We start from the raw sequence: 27,354 nt of genomic DNA, 5'->3' as shown, positions 1-27,354 counted from the left end.
GTTTTAGAACCAACTCCCTCTAGTCAATAAATAATTTTAAAAGTAATTTATATTATGTTTCCTTTGTCTAATATCCCATAAAACAACATTAAGGGGCAGAATGTCTATTGCAGCTGGAAGCAAAACATAATTTCATGGGAGAAAAGGTTAGTGCAAGTCCAAGGAAAGAGAAATCTCAGCTTTGTTAACAGATGAATGATGCTGTTTTATGTTTCTGGTTTTTGTTCTGCAATTTTGTGTTCTACTGATAAACAAACTAAATAAAAACATTTAAGTATTTTTTTTTACGTATTTTGAAAGCAAAATCCAAGTTCTATAAATACAGAATATGTATAATAAATGAAATTTTAACAGCAAATAATCTGTTAAATGTTCCAGTGCTAATAAACCGTGTTATTTACCTCAGCCCATTCTGTGGAACCCAGCAATCCAAATTCCTCTGCATCCCAGCTAGCAAAAATGATAGTTCGCTTAGGTCTCCAGCCTGCAGTCACCAAATTAATTTTCAAGTTTAATTTCACCACAGTTAATTGAATCTCTTTAAAAAAATAGACTTAATTGAAATAGCAGAAAAAAAAAAGAAACAACAATTCTAGGTTCTTTACAGAAACATATTACTGCAAAGACATTTCTTCTTAATGTAACATTTTCATTCCGTACAACTAAAGTAGTAATATTACACTGACAAGAAAGATGAGGGAATAAATTCAGCCAACTAAGATGCAATGCTGCATTTGCATCTCTTCAACGAATGTGTATATTTCATAATGAAATATACAACCAACTTTCTGTAAAGGTGAAGCTTAAATCAAAGCAGCTGCTACTGGGAATATTCATCACAGTCTCTCAAAGCTGTTCTTTTCCACATCCATCACTTTAAGTCCATAATAATTAAGTTACCTTCCATCTTCATTTTACCAAAACTTCGAACAACCTCTTGAAGAACAGCTGCACCCGTACTTGGATCAATACCACCAAATACCCAGGAGTCTCTATGACCTCCTAAAATAATGTATCTATCTGCAAACAAGCACACAATATCAATCCTGACTTAAAAATACATTTAGGTTATTTGCATTTCTGTTGATTCCACCATTATTATTCAACATATTAGTCAGTAACATGGACAGTGGGATTTAGTGGGGGGACAGGAGCACCTCCCCTATGAGGACAGGCTGAGGGAGCTGGGCTTGTTCAGCCCAGAGAAAAGAAGGCTGCAGGGTGACCTCCCTGCAGCCTTTCAGTACCTAAAGGGAGCCTACAAACAGGAGGGGAATCAACTCTTTGAAAGGGTAGATAGCAGCAAGACAAGGGGAAATGCTTTTGAGAGAGGGAAGATTCAGGTTGGATGTCAGGGGGAAGTTCTTTACAGAGAGAGTGGTGAGGTGCTGGAACAGCTGCCCAGAGAGTCTGTGGATGCCCCGACCCTGGAGGTGTTCAGGGCCAGGTTGGATGGGGCCCTGGGCAGCCTGGTCTAGTATTAAATGTGGAGGTCGGTGGCCCTGCATGTGGCAGGGGGTTGGAGATTCATGATCCTTGAGGTCCTTTGCAACCCTGGCCATTCTGTGATTTGGTAATTCTTTGATAGTGCACCCTCACCAGCTTTGTCAGTGACACCGAGCTGCACGGTGTGGTTGAAACACTGGAGGAGAGGGATGCCATCCAGAGGGATCAGGACAGGCTGGAGAGGTGGACCCATGCAAACCTCATTAAGTTCAACAAGGCCAAGTGCAAGGTCCTACATCTGGCTCAGGGCAATTTCAAACACAGATATAGGCTGAGAGATGAGTAGATTGAGGGCAGCCCTGAGAAGCCAGTGTTCAGGATGGAGAAGCTTGACATGAGCCAAGTGTGCTCTTATAGCCCAGACGGAGAACAGTCTCCTGTGCTGCATCAAAAGCAGGGAGGCAGCAGGGTGAGAGAGGGTACTGTCCCCCTCTGCTCTGCCCCTTCCAATGCAAGCAAATCTATTCTACACACTTTTTGAATTAACATTCTTTTATGCACATCTTGTTACTCAGTCCCAACAATAGGATGTTAAGGTCCTAAATCATAACCAGTTTTCTGCGCTTTGCATTCTGTCAAGATTTGCCAGACAAAGCATATTAATTATATAAGCAGAATCCCATGGTAAAAGGACAGGCATGTAAAGAATTATGTCTATCATTCTAGCATCATAATTCAAGTATATTCTTGAGAATGCCTATTAAAAACAGTGTAGTGGAGGGATGGGACAAGCTATTAAAGATTTCTCAGGTTCCAACACTCTCTGGCTATCCTAGAAAGTGACTTTTTCTTGAAACCCGATGACAATTTCACCAAACAGCAATAAAGAAGGAATTCTTATGCTCACCTGGTTCCACAGCTCCTCTGATGACACCAATGACGTTGTAAATTCGAGCGATTTCATTGTTTGTATGAAGGTGCATTCTGACTTTTCTGAAATGAAAAGCAGTTGGTGTAACCATCTCTGAGAAGCTTGTAAGTAAGAAAGTTTATGTTCCTGTTTTGCTTTGTGTGTTCAGCAGTTATCTAATCCATCATGCTGCATCAGCTTCCCATTCCATATTTCAAGCTAAACTGTTGACAGGAAGAGGCCTACACAGGTCAGCTTCTAAAGTTTCAAATGGTGACAGAATTTATTGAATTGTTATTTCTGGGTGACAATTGGTCAAAGGTATGTTAGAGCAGGAAACTGAAAAGTCTACACAGTAACTAAAAATGAACCTGAATTTTGATCAAAATGATAACTGCAGATATAAATATCTTTATAAGGAATACACTGTGATTTTTTAGCAAAACTACATGAATTGTGATAGAAGTTGGAGAGATGGTCATTATAAACAGTTATGCACAAATACACTGAAATCTCTGTTTAAGACAGCAGATCAAAGTGATCAAAATTTGTCAAAGCAAAATAACATTAAAAAAACAACTTCTCATGAAATTTCATAAAAAGAAAGGGAATTCAGGTATTAGAAGAACTAAAAATAGTGTACTATTCAGCCCCTTTTAACCTATAGAAGACACAAAGAATGAAACAACACTGATTTGGGGTCTGGCAAAACTCCAAGAGTTTCTCATCTTTTCGGCAGCGGACCTGCATGGCTGTCAAAATCGAGACCCACTTCTCAAGACAGCTACTGGATCACTGCCCAGAAAGAAACTGGCACCTGTGGCTTGAACATGCTTATACTTACACATTTCCATGTGCAAGTGACTGTCGACCTAGACTCAAAAGTCTCCTTTCGATATGGAATTACTCTGATAGAAAAGTATATGCAGGATTAGTCTCTACAAAAACTACTTCTCCTATCAAGTGGGAAGATGTTAAAAAGTGCATTCAAAAATATTTCCTTTGCATACATGTTCACAATGAATCATGGTAGTTCTTTCCTAACTGTTGGTTTTATTACTCTTGAAGACATTTAAAACAGCACCTTGATTATGCTTTCTTGTTTTTTTCCTACTTTGTTCCTACTTTGCTCATTTTCAGATAGTGTTAGAACAGACAAGGAAAGAAAAAGGATAAATGAAGTCTTTGCAGAATTATATAGTGTCAAAATAATATCTTGTTCTGCAGGAAGAAGTTGCTCAAAGTTGCTCCAGCAACTGCTGGAGACCTGACCAGTTTTATTTCTCCATCAGAGATGAAAAAAGGTAAAGAGCAAAATACTATTGCTAATCCAACAGTTCCACGTCCAATTTCTCCCTAATCAAATTAGTCAGACATTGAGCTTCATTTTCTTATATCCTGCTATTTTACAGGCTTTCCACCGTGGGAACTACCAGCTTTGGGAAACAGTTGATGGACTCACAAACAATTCCACAGCTCTTATGTTCAAAGAAACACTGGGGGGGCTTCCAGTGGACAATGGAAAGCTATCTAGACGAGGACTACCTAATTAGTAGTGCTTCCCTTTTGAACATTTACAAATTGGCTTAACTATTTTCCCCTTGGTCATTAGAAACATGAAAGAAAAGTAATACATAGATGGACTGGATATATACTCTCTGCATCTGTCTATCCATTTACATTGGGAAACACTGAGCAACACGGCAGTTTTGACCATTTACCTCCAACTTCTAATATTTATCATTAAGTGTTCCCCACTGAGAATGAAGTTAATTTATCCAGGGCAGAGTGGCTGGAACTAGATTTGACTTCAAGGTCCCTCTCATTCAAAACCATTCTATGATTGTATGTTGCTATTAGAACACATCTGGTTGTTTTGTTTCACAGTCTTTTTCTTGTGGACATTTTTGCAGTTTTTATGAACAGGTGAGCATTAAAACAGACCTTGTTGAAAAGTTGTTTGCAAATCCTGGCCCTACATTGTATGATACATTCAGAGCTCCCTTCCAGGTGCTGTCTGGAGCTGCAGGTCCTCCCATTGCACTGTTAAGTGAAAACCAAGAAAAGCAGTTGAACAGTGGGCTAAAACCAGAAATTCCTTTAAAAGCTGGTGCGCCTAAACCGAAGTGGTCTTACAAAACTCTTAAAAACATCATGCCAGAAACATTGCTCCAAATCTTTGAAATTTCTGAAGCACACGCTACTACAGAATAACAATAAATACAAGTAACTATACAGATTCCACCATCTTAGAACAAGAAAATCTCACAGTACATTTGTGAATGCTAAATTGTGGTGAAGAGCACTGACGTATACTCACTGTAATAACACTTCTGCATCATGATATCCAATGGGATGAACCGGGATTTTTGGAATCCCTACACCTTCATTCACTTTGTATCGGAAAGTGTACTCTAAAAAGCCAGAACAAAATATCCATTGTACAACATTCTTATCAGCTTTCACCAAACTAGACCGAGATTTCTTTTGATCGATGCAGCCATATATCACTCACAAGCATACATCAATTCCTAAATCATTTCTTACATCATTTCTTAGATATTGCTTCTAGAAAACCAAAACGTAATGAGAGAGTCTGCACAGCCCCCACAAGAGGTCTAAAGAGGACTCTGAAAGAGACTGACTGCATCACATTCAGAGAACATTCAAGCTGAAAACATCTGGACACTGGCAGAATTATGCATATCAGACACACTTCTTTGTTTCTAACCTTGCATGGGCATCCCTTAAAGTTGGCTGTAGAAAGAGATTATTGGTGTGGATGAATCCCTAATCTGAATGCACATTTGACTGAAGGCTAGATTTGCTAGCCTTCCATCTACATGCTAGCATGTCCATCTACATTATTGTGTCTCTTCAAAGCTGAATGTGAGATAACTAAGCTGGTGTTTGCTTTCTGCCAGCTTCAGAAGACATCCACAGATGCATGTGGGTGTTGGACTCGATGATCTCTGGAGGTCCTTCCAACAATTCTGTGATGCTGTGATTTATCTAAGTTGCAGACTTTCACTGTCTCTCTGAATCTAGTGAGCCAAATGCACACAGCCTGCCCTGTTAGGTTTGCTTTTTTTCTATATGATGTTGTGTGATGCCTCCAGTAGTGATCACACAAGCCAGAAGCACTGTTTTGTTGCCAACCCTTTGGCAGACAGGACTGGTAGGCACCTTAATTCAGGATGCCTATAGAGACAAGACAAGCATATGGTGCCAAGTTTCAAAAGGCTTTAGGCTATTGTTATTTTTATTACAGAAATTTACACCCTGTATAGAGAATTTTAAATTGTTTTTCTACTTGGAATTTCGGTTGAGAAAGAAAACATACCTCCAAGCAAAGCTATTACTTCTCTTTGATGATAGAATATAATGTAGTTTAAACTTTTCCTCTTGCGAAACATAGAGATTTAAAAACAGCTGTAAATTGTTACTCATTTTCAACTACTTTGCAGTCTGTGAACCTGAAATCATTCATCTGAGAGTTGTAAGGCTGAGAAAATGCAAAGAGATTTTCCAGAAAACGTAACCATCCCCATGATATACAGGCAGAATCTACTGTGCACCAGGAAAATGAATGACTGCTAGAAGACATTCTAAGTAGCTTTTCTCTTTGCATCTGCACCAAAACCAGACGAATTTCTAGAGCTACAGTAACTTTCAGTATCATTTTAGAAAGTACTTGATGGTCCAAGGTACAGATCTGCCACTTACCTTTTGCAGGATAACCAGGTGTTAGAGGATCCCCAGCTCCATTCAGGTTCAGCACATTCCCACGCTGGACTCCTCTGCCTGGAAGGTTCCAACCATCTGGGTAAGGATCTACTCCTGGGGCACAGTAATCAGCAGGGTCTGAATAAAGTATGACCCCTATGGCTCCTGCTAGAATGGCATTTTTAACCTGTAAAATGATTTGGCATTAAGAAATACAGGTTTTCTTAAGTGCAATAACAATTTTGAGTGCTGTGATTTATTCCCATGGGGACGTAGTTTTAGAAGATATATATGTGGAAAAGTGAAAATGATCACAGACTCATCAGAGCAAACCACAACAAAAGACATTAAGTTCATTATTTGTGTCACACCTTTAAATCATACCTCAAAGCTGTGAGATAAATCACATGGCATAACACTGAGAGAAAAAAAAAACTAACCACTACCATCCTTTTCCTTCTATCCTGAATTTTATTGGAGTTGATGTCCAAAGCCAGAGGAGTAGTTACTCAATGTCTGTACATCAGAATCCATGCTGAATCCTTCTCCAAAATACTGCAGTTCTTTAGATGAAAAGTAGTAAATACCTTGGCTCTACATAATACTCCGTTCCCCAAACTAATCTCTTGCAAGAACTGTCTAAAGAGTTTGTAGTCATATCACTCTCACAAGATTAGTATCCTTAACAATTTTCCTTCTGTTACAAGTTATAGTAAAGAAGGCAGACATGCTGAATGCATTACCAGGACTCTTCAACATCTTTATCAATGACACAGATTATAGGACCGAGCACACCCTCAGCAAGTTTGCTGACGTCACCAAGCTGACTATTGCAGTTGATAGGGCAGAAGGAAGGGATGCCATCCAGAGGGACCTTGATAAACTCAAGAGATGGATCCATATCAACCTAATGAGATTCAATAAAGCAAAGTGCAGAATTTTGCACTTGGGTCAGGGTAACTTCAGGTGTATATATAGAATGGGGGAAGAAATCCTTGAGAGTAGCCTTGCTGAGGACTTAGAGTTCTGGTAGATGGAAAATTTAACACAAGCCAGCAGTGCGCTCTTACAGCCTGGAAGGCCAACAATATCATGGGCTGCATCAGAAGAGGTTGGCAGCAGCGCAAGGGAGATAACTGTCCCACTCTTCTCTGCCCTCGTGAGGTCCCATCTGCTTCCAGGTCTGGGGGTCCCAACGCAGGAAAGATGGGGAGCTGTTGGAGAGCATCCACAGGAGGGCCATTAAGATGATAAGAGTGCTGGAGCACCTCCCCTGCAAAGACAGGCTGAGGGAGCTCGGCTTGTTCAACTGGAGAAGAGAAGGCTGTGGGGTGACTTCATTAAGGCCTTTCAATATTTAAAGGGAGATTATAAACAGAAGGAAAATAAACATTTTACATGGGTAGATAGTGCTTACACAAGAGGAAATGGTTTTAAATCAAAGGAGGGGAGATTTAGATTCGATGTCAGGAGGAAGTTTTTCACTGAGATGGGAGTGAGGTGCTGGAACAGGCTGTCCAGAGAGGCTGTGTTTTCTTGGAGGTGTTTAAGGCCAGGTTAGCAGTTGGCAATCCTGCCTGTGTCAAAGAGGTTGGAGCTTCATGAACCTTGAGGTCCCTTCCAACCAAGCTGTTTTATGATTCTATGATTCTGCTCATATATTGCAACTTACATTTGTTGCTAACTCCTGCAGGCTTTACTATGAGCAGTATTAGACAAAGCTACCTACCTACCAAAAAAAAAAAAAATAATTAAACACAGTACTCACTTTGTTTCCTCTGAAGATCTTCCCATATCTAGCTATGACAATCTTCCCTGTACAGTTAATTCCCATTTCACGCTCCAGCTTAAAAAAATCTTCAGTGCGGCCATAATTCACATATACCAGATCTGCCTGTACAGTAAAGAACATCAGTTTGTTGGCAATTGGTCATCAAACAAACAAAATACCTCTTCAGTTTTCTTCACGTGTGATATACTTTGCATTTCCATACATGAGTTCCAGCCCCAATAAAAGTAATGGCAAAATATTTCCATCATATCTACAGGAAATCTTGTCTTAGGCAGCTGACCTTCCTGTATTACCCTGCACTTAAATGCTGCCCAGCAGCCGTACAAAGCAAGGCTGCAAATGAAAGCAACACAATCTGCTGACGTAACAAAGTTCTGTGGCCATGGATAGATAATGCTATTTCTTGTACACATAGACACTTGCTATTATATAATTTTATTCATATATATATATAAAACAGTGCTGCCCCTGACTGATCTATCCATGAAGAATTATTAGTTCGAGTGATTTTTTTAACCTCTAAAGACACACACTCAATCCGAAATGTCTTTCAAAATGATTCCTATAGTTATTTCCACTCATGGAAATCCTTTCCACGTGACTGAGTAATGTGGAGTAATCTGAGATGTATCCAGTTTTCCATAGAAATAGAAGCTCTTCACTTGTTTCACGAACCACTTTTCTAACACTTTCAGAAAGGCTTCTTTTAAATAGCCTTCTAAACTTCACACAATATGTGGCCTAGCTGTCTTTTTCTTCCCTTGTAGTAGTGGTTAATTAAAATTTCTGCAAGGAATATTTTGAAATGTTGAAGCAATGCACTCCACCAAGTGTTTCTCAAAACATGATTTCAGTCAACAAATCTCTTCCTTTTCTTTCTCACCTCTGGTGTTCCTTGCGCTGAAAAAGCATTATATGGTGGCAATATATCAGTAACATTTTCATATCCCTCAGGAGGTGGTTCAAATGATGAAGTATTGAAAATCTATCAATAAATAACATAAGTCTTTGATCAAGCAGTGCAACTCAAGGTGTAAGTTTGGTTAATGCAAATGATATGCTAATTTCCTTAAACTGTCAGCAAAAAGATGGAATGCTAAGCATCATGCGTAACTTCAAAGAAAAATCAGCTGAGGATACATGGCTGAATTTTTATAACATAATGCTGCTATGAATACAGATCACTTGTCAGAAGATGTTCATCAGTCACTTAAGTAAAGAAGTAGCTGAAAAATGCCAAGAGGTGATGGCAATACAGAGACACCTAGTTCATCCATGCCTTCACAGGCATTTCTTGTGATAACTTCCACCTATGTTATTATTCATTATTCACCTCTCTGAAGTACTTACACTCCAGTTAAACATGCAGCCTTTCACCACTATCTATCTGTAACACTCATGTTGTCTCAAGGTTTATTTTTATTCTTTGTTACCTCGTGAGAGTCCCAGAGATTGTGTTAAGAAGTTTCTGGAAGGCTTTCTCCATTCTTTTAACACATGAGCACATATTCCTCAGTTCCTACCAGTGGTCTCCATTCCTGACAGTGTGCTATGATGCTTCCCTAGCAGCTCCATCTTCCCTCTTCACTGCTACCTATTAATTCTCCTGGGTGTAAAAAATGAAGAAGGTGACTACATACGATTCATTTGTTATTACTTCCAACACCCCAGGAAGGCAGTAAGATCATATTCAGAGCAATTGAAAAGAGGCAGTACTCCATACAGTGAGCAGCACTGCACGGCATTCCTCAGCTATGTGTGGAAACAATTGTACAGACATTCAAGCAGACCCTGGATAGGCACTTGGAACAGAGAGCTAATAAGAGTACTAACCAATTAAATACTTGGAAAACAGGTCTAACAAGTCTTCTGAATGTGATACAGTCATATTTGAGCTGAAAACATCTAGACACTGGAAGAATTATGCACATTTGACACGTTTCTTTTTCTTAAATTTGCCTGGGCATCTACTTAAAGCTGTTTGCAGGAAGAGGATTTTGGTCTAGACGTACCTCTAATATGAACCAGTGGTGGTCATTCTTACATGTTGTGGCATACATGTGCTGAGTCCCTGCCCATCCTCACGTCCTTTCTCTTCTGTATGAGGCACTGAGATTTAAGCCACACCATTGTGTTTTGCTGCACAGACTGGAAAACTATTTTTACATTTGAGTTCTCTTTCCACTGGATTTTTTTATCAGAATATAAAGCCCAGTGCTGGGATCAGGGAGTGTGAAGATGTTATTTCTTAAAAGAGATCTTACAGAAATACAGCTTAATCGTTAAAAATATCACCTCATTCCCTTGATCATCAATTACTGAGATGTAGTTTGGCTGTGTTTCACTTGGGTAGGAAAGCAGCACATCATAATGAACAAGTTCTGCTGAATCCAATCCAAATTCCTTCCACTGGCCTTGAATTTGTTTGGCAAGAAGAAAATTCTGCTCAGTTCCTGCAAGATGAGGCAACTTGGTAAAGGAGCTAGAATAAAACAAAAGGTCACCAGTAGTAGTTATCAGTTCATTGAATCAAAGAATCACAGAATCATGATTAAGGTTGGAAAAGAACTCTAAGATCATCAAATGCAAACAACAGTCCAACCCCACCATGACCACTAACCATGTCCCTCAGTGCCACGTCTACACAGTTCTTGAACACCTCCAGGGATGGTGACTGCACACCCTCCCTGGGCAGCCTGTGCCAATACTTCACTCTACCTGAGGTGAAATTTTTCCTAATATCAAACCTGAGCCACCTCTCTTCATCATCATTTGTTCCAAATTGTAACTACACACATAACTCAGTGGCATGCAAGCATTATAACCTTTTGAATGTATAGATTTTCTACTTGGACTAACTGGATTAACTGGATTATTGCTTATACTGAAAAATTAAGGACACACTGGACAGATTATCAATCAAATGTAATTAATAGTAATCAGTCTTTACCAAATAAAGTAAAATAATCTCTGTTGGAGAACAAAGAACAAAATTCTTCACATCTCTGATGCTAGAGCTTCAGAGAATCATGAAGAAAAAAGCAGTTGTACTATTTTAGATGTAGACTATAGAAAATCTTCATAGCAAAATTTTATGATGAGCACTGGAAGCAATAGAGCTTGAGGGAAGTACCCATGTGCTGAAAAGACAGTTTCAAAAATGGGGAGGAAAGCAGCAGAAGGGTTGTGGGTCTCTCCCTTCCCCTCTCCCCAGGCAGCCTGCACAAACCAGGCATTTTCAATGCATCTTAGCAGTTCTGCTTTCAGGGACTGTTTCTTGGAGCTGATGTTGTCACTTCCCAGCTTTCCTGGCTGATGAAATTAATCACAAGGCAAGATGAGCAGGGCTTACCGAAGGAATCGCTTGATGCTTTCGGCTTTCATTTCATCCACAAGTTTCTGTCTCACATTCTGAAAGACATCTGAAGAGTTGGGGTTTTTTTCGGTTGGCTTTGTAAACCATCCTGAAAGACATTTTGAAAAGTTATTTATGAAAAAGTCATTATTGAAAAGGTCCTATTTAGCAAGAGCCCCAGCTCTCACATATATGGGCCCACGTGGAACTTCAAGTACAGAGCGTCACATCAAAGTCAAGAGGATGATTGGGGCTTAAAGTGTTCTCTGTCAGTGCCTGCTGACTCAAAGAGAGGAGTGAAACAGAGAAGCAAAAAAAATTTCACTGGCTGAATTGCAAAATAAGTGACATCATTAAAAGAACATAAGCTAAACCTCTGGTAAATATTGTTAATTTTTAAGGCAGATTCATCTCTTGTTAGTTTTTAACTATGGTATAGATTCTGAATCATGTGTGAAGTTTCCTTAATTTTACAGGTATTTAAAAACCTGTGTATAAGCATATTCAAAGCAAAAGCCTAGGACTCAAAAGCCCCTGTAGCAAAACCACCAGAAATTTGCTCTTTAGGGATCTCCTAAATGAAAGCAACAACTTTTATATTTCATACCCTTCCTTCATGCTTTAGCCCTTTGCTTCTGTTGCAACACAAGGTTAGAAAGGACAGATGCAGACATGCAATTTTAGACATAAAATCAAATGTTGCATGTGACTACAGAAATGAATCTGAAGTTGTAGTGCAGTGCATTGGACACAATGGAAAATTCAGCAGCTCCGCTCCTGGCTGTTAGACAGCACTCCTCCTTGTCTGCATTCCTTTAACAGAATAGGAGCATTTCAATAGACCTTCAGAAGGAATCACAAAATAAAAATTAAAGAAAGAAAAATCCTGGAGGTTTTGCAGTCATGTAAATCTCAAACTCTTCTGTTAACCTCTCCTCTCTGGATTGCCTGTTGCAGGGAGCTGTCAGCTCACTGTGGCTCCTCTTCTGCTGAAGCGTGACTGCTGTATTCCTCTCCCTCCCCAAAGACACAAATCTGAGAGATGAACACTTTTGGTGCAAGTGTGCGTTATCTGAAGTCCCTGGACAGCAGCCCAAGCTCCTAGATGGGAAGTTAATCACGACACGGGTCGCATAGAAGTGTCTGTGGAGGACGAGAGCTGCAGGCTGAGTCTCAGAGCTCTGTACTCACCTATGAGAAAGCCCAGCACAAAGCAGCCCAGCAGCGCAGGGCAGCCCAGCCATGTGCAGAGGGTGGCCCGGCTCCTGGCCATACGGGCAGCTCTGTGACAGGCAAAGAGGGCAGGCAAGCTGCTGCCTTCTTTCTCCTCCTTTCTCTCCCCCTCCTCTTTCCCCCCTCGGCACCAGGGCTGCCTCAAGCTTCGGTGATCCTCAGCTCATGTCCTGCCTAGGAAGCTGCAACCCGGCGATGAGAATGGGAGGATTTTCTGAGCACAGCAAACCGCCCCACAAGACAGTCTGTGTATCAGAACAAAGGCTGTGCAGCAAGCAGTGCTTAACTATTATTTTTAAAACCATTTTCTACTAATTATCAGGACTTTCTGCTTTAGAAAGTTCCTGTTTCAAGCTGAAACCACAATCCGTGGAAGTGACCGCAAGATGAAATGGAGGAAGGGAAAATTACTTTCTCTTTACTGAGGAAGCATTGAATCGCTCCTCTTTGTAATCTGTGGTTATGTTGGCAAGCAATAAACACTTAAATTAGCCAATGGGGACACTTCCAGATGTCACTTTCCAATTTAGATATGTTGCCAAAGGATTTCCTACATCCTTTAGTTTTTTACATTTTGGACTATGAGGTCCCTAGGATCTAGTTTTGACAGTCTAATTCTACCAAATCCATCAGTATTTCGTGGGAAAGGATGCAGCCTCAGCCCAGGGAAAAGCCAATTCTTTTTGTGGAAACTTACCCTGGCTCTGTATCTCTCTCGCTGCCACTGAAGCCAAGGCAGATCTTTCTGGAACTGAGGGCCTGCCCACGAGACAGCTTCTCAGGATGAAGGCAGGAAAGCTTTTCTGGGAACCCAGACATGCACGCTGTTCTTACTGCTCGATCCCAAAGGTCCAAAGGAGATAGATCCTGTGAAAGAAACAGCAGTGCTCCAAGTATCAAGTATCCAAGTGCTTCAAATGTCTCAGACTGTACCGAGAGGAAAATAATCAGAAATAGCTGGAAAGGCTGCTTAGCATCCCAGTCACAGCAGGAAGGGCCTTTCAAGAAGGCTTGAGATACAGAAGAGTTGCAAGACTTGGGGATTCTATTCCACTCAAAGCCATGAACTTGAGCATGCGGCCACATGGCTGGATGTCTTTGTTTAAACTATAAGCAAGAACAATAAGCAAGTCCAGTTTTCTTATTTTTTTTTCCTGTCGTTTCCCAGCTGCTCATAAACTATCACAAATCCTGAACAGCAAGGACTTTCCACGACATCTCACTTGACATACACAAGCCAGATGGATTTCCACCTTCAGAAAATATAACAAATGAGCATATTGGTGTATTACTGGCATTTATATAGCACCACAGGTGTGGGATTGGCACATAATAGACAGCAAAGTGACAAGGGCTTTTGGGGATTAATGCCTAAATTAGATCTCACATGATTGTAACATCAGTGGAGGAAGAAGGTAAGAATAGTAACAATGAGACAGTAAGAAATACATTTATTTCTGTATCTTTCTATATCTTCACAATATCAGATATACAGAGACTGAATCAGGCATCTTGTGTTTAATACAGCAGTAACCCAGTGGCTTCTACAGTTTAAGACAAAGTTCTAATACTATTAGTTGTTAGCTGTGGTATGCTCTTAGACTCCATGGTTTGGCCACATGCAGAGTACCTTATGTTTCATTTAAATACAAGCATACCATAGTATGAATCTGTGCCTCCAATAATCTTGGTGTGCTGTGGAGGCCAGTTCAAGGAGTGGCATTACTACCTAACTTTTTTTGCTGGCTCTCTCCTGGATCACATCTACTATATATAGAATTAAAATCACTTGCTGATATGCTGCAAGAGTATACATTAGTTATCCCATCTACGCACTTGGCAGGAAGATGAGAAGAGCGACATCTAAAGGCCAAATCCATTCATGATGGAGAAACAGGAGTTTACGCTTGATAACAGAACTTGTAGATGCTGCTATCTTCCCTTCTGGAAGGGGGAACAGGGTGCAGAAACATAGATGATTCTTACAGAGTGTGCAGAGGCAGTGGCTTGAACTATTTTTCAAGAGAAGGGAAATGGAATGATGCCTCCTGTACCCACTTTCATTCACCTCGTTGCCTAAGCTGGAAGAGGGGGCTCTCTTCAGTATTTTTTGCTGCTCATTTTCTTGTCCCCCTCATCCCAGTCATTTTCTATTTCTTTAATTCCCTTGCTTTCTCTTCCTTGCTCATACTACCAATTCTAAAGTATGCAGCATAAGAAATGCAGCCTGTGTCCTGCACATTTGCTACTTCATGATACATGCCCTGAGTAGCCCACAAGAGACGTTACTAAATCACAAAGCCAAAGTTGTACTGGCATGTCTTGACTATGCTAAAACATCTAAGAATAACTGAAGCCAGAGAAAAATGAGCCTGACATATGAGAGCTGAAATACAGCATGCCTGGAATGGAAAATCACATCTATGAGGAGGCAAAAGAAGCTGCTCCAAACAGAAATGCATAGATCTCACTGAGCATCTTATTTAGCAGTCAAGGAATGCTCAACTGCAATTTCAAGTCAACAGATCCCTTCTGACTCTGCCAGTTTCTCAGTCTCCCCAGAGTTCTCTCTCTCATGGCCTCTGCAATCTGTCTGACTGCTAGATTAAAAGGGCAGCAGATTTTGATGCCTTGAGTTGGAGACTGCTATATTGAACTTCAGAAGTCCCTAATCAGATTCCAGATAAAGTTTACATTACTGGCAGCTAAGTTCAGCTTGCAGACTTTGAGCCTTTCTTCTGCAAGGGGAATAAACCAAGTGAGATAGAAAGAGTAAAGAACTGCACATTAAGCATAAACCAAAAGCAACCGAATGGTGTCTACAAAAAGTCTTTCAAGAAACATGAAGAACAGTAGGCATCAACGGAAGCAAAAGCTTTTCTTCATTACAGACTGAAGCAGTGGTACACGTTGCACAGACTGGTTTTGCAGTCTCTGTCCTTGGAGTTCTTTAAGACCAGACTAGATGAAGCCCTGTGCAACCTGATCTGCCCTCAGAGCTGATCCTGCATTGAACAGCAACTTGCACTACAGACCTCTGATGTATCTTCCAGCCTGAATTACCCTACAATCCTCTGATTGAATGATGTTGCTCTACGAATTGCAGTCCCCTACCCTCAGGACCTGCTGTGAGTCACATGAAAGAATGACACACACTGACAGCAGCTGTTCAGAGTTGAGTACTCTGCTCCACCACACCACTGTCTGTGATCCAGCTGCAAATTTCAAACAGCTTACATACAGAGAGACAAGCACAGGTCCAGTCTCAAAGAACTTGACTACCAGGGACTGCTCGAACATTGACATCAAGGATTAATTTTAATACAAGTATAGGTTCTACTTTTCCAACACATTCATTTCATTTGATATACAGTGCACAGTATGGTCACATGGAGTTCTTTGGAAAATCTTTACAGCATTCAGTTTAACGACATATGAGAAGATGTACTTTATAAAAAAAACTTTTTTTTTTTTCTCTTGTTTCTCTTAATAATGCCAGAGGTTCCCCCCTCTGCTTACTTAACACTTATAAAACTCCTGACTTCTATTTAAGTCAGCTGCTTCTGTATTTAAATCAATGACATAATGAATTTGTCTGCTGTAACTATCAAAAATGAGTGTTTGCAAGGACCATGCAAAGAGCTGTCTGGAAGTACGATGTTATTTCTTCCAAGTAGTCATTACAGCATATTTAGAGAACAAAGCTCTTGGTTATAGTAAACAATTCCCCTATTGGTCATCTCTAGCTGAAAACATCTGTAATTACATGAACAACTTGCTCAAGTTATACAACCAGTTTACTAACTGTAAATTCAACACATTTTCTTTTTTATTCCTATTTACAACCAGTTGTAAAAAAATTAACTCAGTAGTCCTTCTTGGCCAATTATTGTGGATTAATATCAAAGTTTAAGAGTCAAAATGGTTAATCTGGTCAACAGCAGTTAGTAGCATTAAAAGTTTGACTCACTGTAGAAGTCCAACAAAAAAGACTTTTTTTTTTTTTTTATTAGATGTAAGGGAGGAATCCTTTAGGATGAGGGTGGTGAGGCACTGGAAAAGATTGCCCAGAGAAGCTATGGATGTCCCATCCTGGAAGGCCAGGCTGGAAGGGAGCCAGGAGCAGCTCCATCTAGTGAAAAGTATCCTGCCCACAACAGTAGGGTTGGACTAGATGACCTCCAGGGCTCCATTTCAACCTGAAGCCAATTTACACACCAACCACTCCCTGATTCCACACTCAGGGCTTCAGTTAGATAACAGCTGTACACCTGAGCTACACCGACAGATCTAACAGATGCTTAAAAACTATCTGTTCCTCTATCTGGTTTCTCACAGTGTGTCTTAGGAGACCTGCTCATAAGATGTATCTCCTTGTGCATGTGGCTGGTTCAGGCTGTTTTCTGAGCTCTAAGAATCACTGAACTGGAAATATTTGTCAGTAAAGTTACAAAGTTCTCAAGAACATATTAACAGGCAGGGCTCAGAATGCTTATTTATTGTTTATTTAACTGCTGTTTTGCCACTAGGCTGATAGGAACTGAATGCTTCATTTGCTGGCATGTGCCAGTTGCCTTGACTTCATTCATAAATGTCACGTGACCTGTGCTTCTTACTGTCCTCCTAGTAAATGAGTAATGTGAAATGCCATTTCTCAGTGCACACAAAACTGTTCTTTCATTTTGTGCTCATTTGTTGTAACTCATAATACAGAATTGAATAGAATAAAACGAGAGAGGTGAGAGGGAAGGGAAGGGAAGGGAAGGGAAGGGAAGGGAAGGGAAGGGAAGGGAAGGGAAGGGAAGGGAAAAGAGATCTTTAAACACAAAATCCTATAGGTTAACTTAACTGATAACCGAAACTAACCTCACTAATTTTGCAAGAATTGGACCATAGAACATCATGATTCATTGCTTCATTGACAAAAGGAGCAGTGGAGCAGACAGCAGTGATAAAACTAAGACAGCATTGCCTCCCATCCACACAACTTGATTTTGGAGAACGTGTCTTCATGCTTTTATTCCAGCTTTAATCAATTCCATAGAAATATGTAAACAACTGGGTAACAACTGTGGTTGCAAGAGCACTTCCCACTACCTGATAAACTGAATTATTTTGAGAAAGAGTAGCTGCCATGTAAAATGATCTAACAACAAAGGTTTTTAATGTGAGAAGAATTGTTAAGAATAAATTAATTGTTATGGAAAATAAAAAATCACTACACTGAAATCCACCAGATGAATCTTCTAAGAAATGGTGGAGGACTCAGATGAAATAACAAATCAAATTTCACAGAAATATTATTGAATTCCTGCAGTGGCAGACTGTCAGATGAATTGACCTGGTTTTCTGAGTCTTCTCCATCGATTTCAGTTGTCCCTTCAGCAGCTTGGTGTAAGAGTAAGCTGCATGCCAAAATCAGAAATACAGGTTCTACGGCGGTTTTAATAATTTAATAAATTTTCACACAAGAGACATGATGAATTTTCTTTTCTTCTAATTGTCTTAATAGTAAGAATGCTATGGTATGGCCAAGATAATACAACATAGGTATGAGTATTTTGGGCTGGCAGCTCAAAATTTGTTATGATCCTAATGCATTCTTCACATGGTATGGAACAGTTTTCCCATCTTTCTATGTGAATCTTCATGTAAAAGGAAAGCAAAAAGATGGTCACAGAGTACAAATCTGCAACTCAAAGGTAAAAAATACAAAGATAAAAAATTAAGCAAGCAGAATTGAAAGCTCTGAAAATAAATCCCTTGGCTAGAGATTCTTAAAATGTGAAGCAGAGAAAATATGTTTTTTAATGCAGACTTTCACTTCAGAATTTATATAATGCATCCATTATCCAGAATTTATATAATACATTATTACCTTGTTAACACTGCTAAGTGCATTCCACTTGGTTATAATAATAAGAAAGAACAAGACTGTTTGGGTTTTGTGGCACTTCTAGTAATTGTCTTAGTGTTTTCAAATGTTCTGGTTTTGAGGCTTCTGCACACTGTTAAACATAGTCTTCATTGATGATAATGCAGATATTTATGCTACTTCTTTGAGTGTTCCTGCTGCTGCCTGTACAGTGAAGGCTGCAATGGAGATCTGCCTCTTAACTTCTTTCCAGGCTTCATCTTGATCAGCTTTGTTTTTAATGTCAAACATGGCATCATAGATCCCTGGGAATGATTCTCCTGCATACTTGTTATGGCTGCTTGGAGCAAAGATAACATGTCTGTAATTAAGGGGGAAAAAAAAAATCTGTAATAGGAAAATAATTTTTTTTTTTTTAATCTGGTGTTTCCACATTCTTTGTCAAATTCTTGACACTGAAGGTGTAAATAAATATTGTCATTGTAGCAACAATGCCTACAGTCTATGAAGAAAGAAAATTAAACAAGCTACATTACTCCATGCAAATTCAACGACTTTGTAGCTAAGAAGACTTGAGATAAAACTGACTAAGCATTTACCTTTCCCTCACTTCAGAAGAAAGGGAAAGATTAAAAAAAGGAAAAAAGAGCCAGCATCTCTTCTCACAGATATACACAGCCTTTGACAGATACAGGCATGCTTTGAGGTATGAAAGTTGATGTTCTAACAAGGTTGTTCTCAAGAGATTTTTAATCAGAAGTCATGAGAGATACGATTGTGAATCTTACATTCTCCTTCTCCAGTTACTTTTTATTGGAAAGATTACTATTCAGAATGCAGAGCAGTATAAGGATGAAAAAGCTAATTTCATCCTTATACTTGATTTGGCTATTCTGCCTCTCCAACAAAATTTATTTCTTGAACTGGAAGAGAGAACTCTGAATTCACTGCTGCTGGAGGACTGCCCTCCATAATGTATTTGCTAGCATGCCTGTTCTGCTACGATGGGTCCAATTTTAAATGTTTCCAGTATACCCTATGTCACTTCCAATTCACAGCTTCCTAAAAAATTTTTACCAGAGAATTTGCATTGGGACCAGAGCCAAACTTTCTGATCTGGTTAGAAGCACACTAAGATCAATGGAAATGGATTTTTTGATTTGTATACGCTTACAGCAAGACTCACTCTGTATAGAGTCTCTCAGTGCAGTTTTCCCTAGCACTGTTTCCCTTGCAACCTTATTTTTCCTATTTAATGTACTTTTACTATGTTCAATAAAGTCATTACAATTTCATTTAGAGATCCATAAATTACAAAGAAATTCTCATACAGTATTTCAGGCAGAAAGTGGAAAGTAACCCTTTCTTACCTGTAAAATGGCCTTCCAGGTAAACCAAGTGGATCGATGAAAGCCCTTTCTAGAAACATGACTTGATCATTTAACGATCTAACAGCAAGCAGGCTAAAAAGAAAACAACATAAGAAGACATCAGCTATATATAACAAATTATTTTTTTGCTTACTCTGTTCATGCTATGAGATGTATACAGCTCTGGAAATATGAAGGACAGTAGATCCAGGGTGTTGAACTTGAACCACAGCCCACAGAAGACAGACCATGACTACTAACCTGCATGAGCAAATTATGCTATTCTATACTGTGAGACAGTCTGGTGTATAAATCATAGAATCATAGAATGGCCATGGGTTGAAATGGACCACAGTGATCCCCTAGTTTCAACCCCCCCGCTATGTGCAGGGTCGCCAACCACCAGACCAGGCTGCCCAGAGCCACATCCAGCCTGGCCTTGAATGCCTCCAGGCATGGGGCATCCACAGCCTCCTTGGGCAGCCTGTTCCAGTGTGTCACCACCCTCTGGGTGAAAAACTTCCTCCTAATATCTAACCTAAACCTCCCCTGTCTCAGTTTAAAACCATTCCCCCTTGTCCTATTTCACCCTGTAAAAAGCCGTTCCCCCCCCTGTTTATATGCTCCAATCAAGGCCACAATGAGGTCTCCCCAGAGGAGAGAAAAGACCTGAAAGTCTTTTAAAGCTGTTCTACAGACCAAGGAATATTGTCAAAGAAGACAGACTTTCAGGTATTTTCTTTCATGCTTTATTTTATTCCCTCCTTTTTGTTAGGATGCTTAGATAGACCATTCTCTTCTTTTATAGAAGACTCCATTTTCCAAAAAGCCAGTCAACACCAAATTACTTCCGTAAAATCACATTAGCATTTATATAAAATCACCTCTGAGAAACAGGAACATTAGAATCATCTTTTGAGTAATCCAAGAATTTTGCTTTTCTGATAGCAGACTGCAAATTCCCTGGAGCACAGACCATCTGTTTCTGTGTGCTCTGAATAGCTCTGGGCATACTACTGATGCTTAACAAATAGAAGAACTGTGAAGGAGAATATGCTGACTATATCTGAGTTTGATAGTTCACATTCAAAGTAACTTACTGTAAAGCTTCAAAAGCACTCACCAAGAAAAAGTGGTGAATTTTCTATCACTGTAAGCCTGCAGTAATTCTACAACTGTCAATGAAATTGTTTCAAGCTTACACTGATACAGATATAAACTGAATCTGGTTGGCTGAATTAATGTTTATATTTAGGTCAATCATCAGTAAAATGATTTTAGACTGAATTTTCTCATTTGCAACTGTGCTGCAGAATTATCAAGACATGTTACTGAGTCACAAAGATTAATGGTAAAGTGTTTTCTTCTATATTTACTTTGAAACTTCAGCTATGTTTACGGACACATTTTAGTGATTCAGGAAAACAAATACATTGAAATTTACAAATGTGTAAGCTTGGTATCTGACAGGAGTTACAAAATCAAAATAACTAAAGCAGAAGAGATCTAACAAAGTCGGGAGGGAAGTTATGATTTGCAAATGCAGCACAAAACAGAAAATGAATTAATTAGCTTAAAAGTCATTTTTTCTGCTTATGCAAACTAACCTTTTTTCAAATAACATGATATAAGCACCATAGCATTATGAGGCCCAGAAAAATGTCTCAGATATGCCATATGTCATAAATCTAATATTTTACATAAATTTATCTCTCTTCAAAGTTGCCACAATTAAAAATAGGGCTTTTACTCTTAGTATTCCACAAGGGCAAGCTTCTGGCTAAGCTCCACCCTTCCCATGAAATGTAACATACGTCTACATATACATAAAAGAAGTATACTTTTGTGTCACAACCATGCACCACCCAAGTGCTCCTCCTGAGCAGAACTGACATTCATTACCTTGGATACTTTTCAAAGAGAAAATGGCTAGATTTCCAGGCTCTCCAGTGTCTCTCTGATGCCCACTAGTTCAACACTTCCATATTATGTTTCTTAGAATAATCAGATCCTTAAAGACAAGAGCCCATAAGGACTTCAAATGGCCACCTGCCATTGGTCATCATGGTTATTCAGGGGACTCAATGCAAGCAAAGACAATGCCCTCTGAGCCCAGAGGACTACGAAGACTTGGCTGGAAGAAAAAACAGTTAAACTTACTTGTTGATATCTATTTGTTGCAGTCTATCATGAAAGCTATCAGCAACTTCTGTAAAATTCTTCACAGCTGAAAAGAGAGCATCTGGAAGGAGCAGAAAGGAAGGAACTGGAAGGCTTATAAATTAAAATAAGGCATCGCTACAATTAACAGAGGAATTAAAAGATTATACCTACCAAAGGATACATTGTATGCTGCCAGTTCTTCCTCATGATTCCTTGACATGTTATAGATGACATGAGCATAGCTGCTCAGAGCTGTTGCATAATCTCTACAGTCAAAAGGAAGCAGAATAGAGTTGGCCAATTCAAACACCAACCCTCCCCGTACCTGAGCTACTGTCAGATGATTCTTGAAAGAGGGATCATAAAATCTTTCCACAATTTCATAGGTTTCATACACACTGTGGTAAACTGGATAGCTGCTATATTTTTCTACATTCTGAAACAAACAAAATCAAACAAATTCATTATTCAAGTCAGCTACAGATACTTTCTGTTTGTTTGAAAAGCTTGGCTGTAGGATTTAAGGCACAGTAAAGTTAAGTGTTCAGGTCACACTACTACGCTGTAGCCACTATGGACAATCACATGGGAAGAACTGTTCAGTGGTGGAGCTAGCTCTAGACATCTGCTTATGATGAAATGGTTACGGTGAGAAGCTCTTTCCACTGACCTGGAACTGGGCCTAAAGAAGATAGCCAAGAACAGACACAACTTCTAGTTTCTGAATTAATGTGAATTTGCCCTTCCTCTCTTTGGATCTCAGTAGTTATTTCTGTTTACGACTTTGGCTGAGCTTTTTCACAGGAAAAGACTAAATTTAATGGATTGCTTCTCAAACATTTCTCAGTTGTTTTCATACCATGAACCAGAGTCGACCCTATATTCTTCACAAAACATGAATTACTGCTGAATTCAAAGCTTCATAAGCCATCAAATTCATCTGAAAGGCATCATAAGCCACTGAACCCTTCCTGAACCATAAGTAATTTTGAGTACATCCACTTACTCTAAATAAAATTCCTCTTCTCTTGTCTGATTGACACCAAGTTGACAAGTCCTGTTTATTAATTATTTGTAGCATAGTATCATGTAGAGCTCTAGTTAGGAACTGAGACTCCACGCTGACACAGAAAACTGAACTATTCAAAAAAGCTACCACTGTGAATGGCTCATTTACAGTTATTATTCAGGCAATTGCAAGGGAGATGCCATTACTAAGATGCAGACTTACCCAGTTTTTACTGTAACGTGCTCTGCCTGAAGCGATGCCAAGACGTTGAAAAAAGACCTCAAAGTCATTGCCAGAACCCAGTTTATTTATTCTTTTAACAAGAAAGAAGAAAATGCCTTGAGTGACAATACTCAACATACATTTCCTAGTTTGTTTCCAAGTACTGAGATAGCTATTTATTCTCCTGCTACAGTCACTACATAATCTTTCCCTAGAACGTTCTTTCTTTCAACACACCACAAATTCCCTGAAAACCTGCACTGTATTCATCTCCTACCAACAACTGTATTCTTACGAGGACAGAGCCATTGCAGAGAAAACATTAAAGGGGAAAATTTAACTCACTGCCTTTAATAATTAAGAAGACCAAAACACCTTCTTCCTGCTGAACTTTCATTATTTCCAGTCTCTCAACTGAGAAAAAAACACAACAGTACTAGCATGGCTTCACATAAGAGAATCAGTTTCTTAGATTCAGTAAATTCTGAAGGACAGTACTGCAAAAACCTGCTTGGTGTGCTCCGTAGCCATAGAAATTCAGAGGCCTGCCAGGTAACTGGAAGAAACTGCAAGGGAATGCTATTGTGTAATCATCTAGTGCTCCTGCCACTGCCTTTCACATACTTTATGTGTCTGCATCTCTAAACTATGCCAACACTACTTTTAACTCACAAAGCTGTTGATGCAACAAGTCCAAGTTCATGTAAGTGTTGTACAATACTGTATCAGTGGCAATCAGACTCTGAAATCTGTATCTGTTGAAAATCACACTGTTTCATTCAAGTGCTCAGTTTTTCAAGTAGGTACTTCTTTAACTACAACTACAAGCTGCTGTAAGTTAAGGCATTGTCTTCATTTTCTTTTGTCACTAACCTGGGGACCTCTTTATAGTCTGTTGATGGATTTTTTTTATACCAGCTCTCATAAAGAGATTTTCCTTCAAACCCTTCATCAGGACTTGGTATCTAGAAAATATATATTGCAAAAAAAGACAAAAGGTACAGTTTTAAATATTACCAGTCAATGAAACTAAAACTGGCCATCACTCAAAGCCTATGGCTTAGGATAATGAATAAATAAAAGTCATAATCCCTCATCCTTTCTACATTTCCAGTTCAAACTTTTAAATGCACATTTTTCAAAGGAATATTTTATTTCCTAAAAATAAGTTATTTTAAGTGAAAGAAAACACAAGAAAAGCAGAACACTTCATGTCAATATTTACATTCTGATACTTTTAATGAGATGTTCAGTCATTTAATTTAAATACTAAGTTAATTAATTTAATTAATTAATAATTGGGGGGAAAAAAAAGCTTCTTGCTTCAATCTGGCAGGAAATTTCAAAGAATTCTGTCTTGGTTTAATTTAAAATTGTTTTTTTCCTTGTTTCGGTTCAAAACAAGGATTTCCAGAGATAGAGTAGTGACTTTAGAAGGACAAAGTGTGCAGCACTGAGTGCTTCCATCATTATTACTGCTACAGAGCTACACAAGTATTATTGTGTATTATTATTAACTAATTATTATTAGTTCATTCCTATCACTATTTTCAGACTACTTCCCAGATTAGTGAGCACAATAAACACTGTATATTTTTCAGCTTTCTCTTCACTGATGGGCAGCTGAGGTTTCATTGCTTTTACTGTATTAAAATTTTTTTACTCTCTATTTTTGTTTTAATATATTTGTAAGAATGACTCCATGATAGCAATCAAAATAAAATATGCTTGGCTATTTGGACATGGAGCTAACTGCCTAAACAAGCGTGTTAACATTTTCTGCCGCAGGTTAATTTTGGACGGTGTTACACAACCTCCTTTCTGATGAGTGATCTCTTCAGACCCCAGCTACCAACAGGGTGTAGTAACATGCATTAATCGGCCTTTGTTGCTGCTTTCCAGCTCAAGGAAGGGTTATGCAACCATGTTTACTGGTATTTAGGTCAACAATTTAATGATGGCTCTGGTGTCCAAAGTAAGGCTCTAATGACCTGATTTTCTGCAGTTCTGAACACTCACATTCAGCACAAGTTACCATGGGAACTGCAGGTGATCAGCTCTTCCACAGCTCCAGACAGAAATATCTTTAACTGGGCATCTAATTTTAACAGAGTTAAATTGTATTTGTTGTCTTTCAATTGCCAGAAAACACACTTCCTTTACCTTGGTAGAAAAGAAAGCAACATGACATCATATTTTATACACTAAGCCCCATCCAGTAAACAAACAGTGAATGTTGTGGCTACAAATTTAAAGCAATATTACCTCTTTGGTCACACTGTACACCAGTTTGTACATCAGTGGTGTGCAATCCACTCTTAGCGTATAGTTTCCTGAAAAACAGAACAAAAATATTCATATGAAGAAGGAAGTTCAACTGAAGCCTTGTGCCACTATTAGTTAATAAGAAAGACATTAGAAAATTACACACTCTACAAGAAACAAGCTGATTCTTCCTGTAGAGATGCTCTTCTCCTTTGAGTTAGTTAGGATGAATTACAGACCAACTTCTTAAGCAACCATAAGAGCATTTCTTATGCCCCCATGCTGGTTACAAACATTATGAGAGGGGATGTAGACCCTACTGAGTTGCTACAGAAGTGCTGACAGAGGCACAACAATTGTTGCTCACCATGACTCCCCAGATAATACAGCTGCTATAAGGTACTTCTTCCCTAAAGCACCAGCAATGGAATATCTGAAGGATGCTTTACAATTCTAGGTCACCATTTCCTTCCACATTCACTATAACATTAACTCAACAATATTATCATGTTGAGGCTTTCACAGATTTCTAAGTCAAACTGCCTCCCAGTCATCCATACATGCCATCTCTGCATTTCTACATGCATCTCTTGCATTTCTACAAAATGCAAGCCAAAACAATATACCTTCAATGGAAGAATCTGCATTGATATAAGCCACTCCTCGTGACTGCAACAGTTTGGCATTTTCCTGAGAAGGAAAACAGAAAGAAAATGTTGATAAACTTTTCTCCTCAGAACAGTTTTTCTGACCACAGAAGTAACAGCTGTTTCAGGTAAGGTCGTATGATCTGCACTGAACAGATCTACCTTGGGGAGTCTGTAAGGAAAACTGTATGTATGTAAGACAGACAGAGAGCAATTGAGAGAGGAAGTGCTGCTTTCTTAAACAGATTTCTTAAAGATATGTCATTATGAACACTTGTCTTGTAGCCACATCAATTTACCTCAGCCCACTCTGTTGATCCTAACAAGCCAAACTCCTCTGCATCCCAGCTTGCAAATATCACTGTTCTCCGTGGCCTCCATCCTGCAATAAGACCATAAAAAGTGTATTACCAAAATAAAAACAGCTCATGTCATTTCTGAGGTGTTCATCTTTAATCCTGATTTGTGGAAAAAGAGGAACTTTAAATATAATTTTCTCTCTAATCTAATAAAGCTTTGTTATTTTTTAGCAGTCTCACACTTTAATATCATGTACACTTCTCCTCTTGACAGAATTTCCTCAAATTTAAAACTGAACAAGAAAAAAGAATGTCTGTGCATAAATTCTTGAAAGAAAGCTTTTCTATTTGCTCATTTCAACTTAGTGCACACTGCACACTGTAAAACGATTGTAAAAAAGTTGTATTTGGAAAGTTGTCACATCTAGTACTCAATTTCTTTGACCTGCTTCACAAATATCAGATTTCCATACCTAGATCATCTTCAAAACAAAGTTATTTCACTTGAAGTTCATTCAAACCCAGGCTAAATGCAGCAGGCTTGCCTTTCTAATGTACTGCCTTGCCTCTCCAACTTTGCACAAAGTTTGAGGATACTGGAATCTTTCATTCGTTTGCCCCTTATAACTTTTTTTTCTTTTTTAATTTAAGCTTGCATTGCAAAGAGTGTCCCCTGACATTCAATAACTGCAAGGGAAAGAGGAGAAAACGGAGTGCTAATAGGTTTATAATGCAATGGCAAGGCAAAAGAAGCTCCTGTAACACACTACTTGAGTTTAATCGGAGATATCAGCATTTGCTCTGACAACAACAGAAATCTGGTACATTTAATATTCTTCTCCTATTATAATACAACTAGGTAGGAGGCATTTTTAAAACTATTACCTCCTACTATGTTTGCACAGCTCATTCTTTGCATCACACAGATTTTATTCGTATTTGGGTCTGTCTCCAGATCAGTCAAGTGAACAGAATACTTTCAATGCTGCCCTGCTGAAGTATTAATCAGTTCACCACAGTATCAATTTTATAGCATCATTCA

At 39.0% G+C, this 27,354-nt stretch overlaps 2 protein-coding genes across 13 annotated transcripts in view; both read right to left on the bottom strand.

Moving 5' to 3' along the window:
* Positions 1 to 13,273, bottom strand: part of LOC122160638 (N-acetylated-alpha-linked acidic dipeptidase 2-like) — a 28,921-nt gene extending 15,648 nt beyond the window's left edge. For 2 of the 6 annotated variants that reach the window (XM_042819819.1, XM_042820606.1), the window contains exons 1-10: positions 11,227 to 11,333; positions 10,170 to 10,356; positions 8,758 to 8,859; positions 7,851 to 7,976; positions 6,083 to 6,269; positions 4,677 to 4,770; positions 4,301 to 4,399; positions 2,354 to 2,439; positions 901 to 1,020; positions 402 to 484 (exon numbers count right to left, since the gene is read on the bottom strand). In XM_042819819.1, coding sequence (XP_042675753.1) covers positions 402 to 484; positions 901 to 1,020; positions 2,354 to 2,439; positions 4,301 to 4,399; positions 4,677 to 4,770; positions 6,083 to 6,269; positions 7,851 to 7,976; positions 8,758 to 8,859; positions 10,170 to 10,356; positions 11,227 to 11,258 — 1,116 coding nt within the window. In that variant the 5' untranslated portion in view covers positions 11,259 to 11,333. The other 4 variants (XM_042822982.1, XM_042821383.1, XM_042822184.1 and 1 more) reach the window with 4 other exon arrangements.
* Positions 13,190 to 27,354, bottom strand: part of FOLH1B (folate hydrolase 1B) — a 29,186-nt gene continuing 15,021 nt past the window's right edge. For 2 of the 7 annotated variants that reach the window (XM_042815754.1, XM_042816563.1), the window contains 9 exons: positions 26,313 to 26,395; positions 25,993 to 26,056; positions 25,367 to 25,434; positions 23,975 to 24,066; positions 23,102 to 23,192; positions 22,042 to 22,306; positions 21,868 to 21,973; positions 19,708 to 19,800; positions 17,232 to 18,698 (listed from right to left, as the gene is read on the bottom strand). In XM_042815754.1, the coding sequence (XP_042671688.1) occupies positions 18,509 to 18,698; positions 19,708 to 19,800; positions 21,868 to 21,973; positions 22,042 to 22,306; positions 23,102 to 23,192; positions 23,975 to 24,066; positions 25,367 to 25,434; positions 25,993 to 26,056; positions 26,313 to 26,395 (1,052 nt within the window). In that variant the 3' untranslated portion in view covers positions 17,232 to 18,508. Of the gene's footprint in view, positions 13,330 to 17,231; positions 18,699 to 19,707; positions 19,801 to 21,609; positions 21,842 to 21,867; positions 21,974 to 22,041; positions 22,307 to 23,101; positions 23,193 to 23,974; positions 24,067 to 25,366; positions 25,435 to 25,992; positions 26,057 to 26,312; positions 26,396 to 27,354 lie in introns of those variants that run through there. The other 5 variants (XR_006168263.1, XM_042818185.1, XM_042814554.1 and 2 more) reach the window with 5 other exon arrangements.

The sequence above is a fragment of the Centrocercus urophasianus genome, unplaced genomic scaffold (assembly GCF_019232065.1).
Source record: "Centrocercus urophasianus isolate 14NV4802_14NV808 unplaced genomic scaffold, USGS_Curo_1.0 seq_1, whole genome shotgun sequence".
Taxonomy (NCBI): Eukaryota; Metazoa; Chordata; class Aves; order Galliformes; family Phasianidae; genus Centrocercus; species Centrocercus urophasianus.
This window is presented reverse-complemented; position numbering and strand designations above follow the sequence as displayed.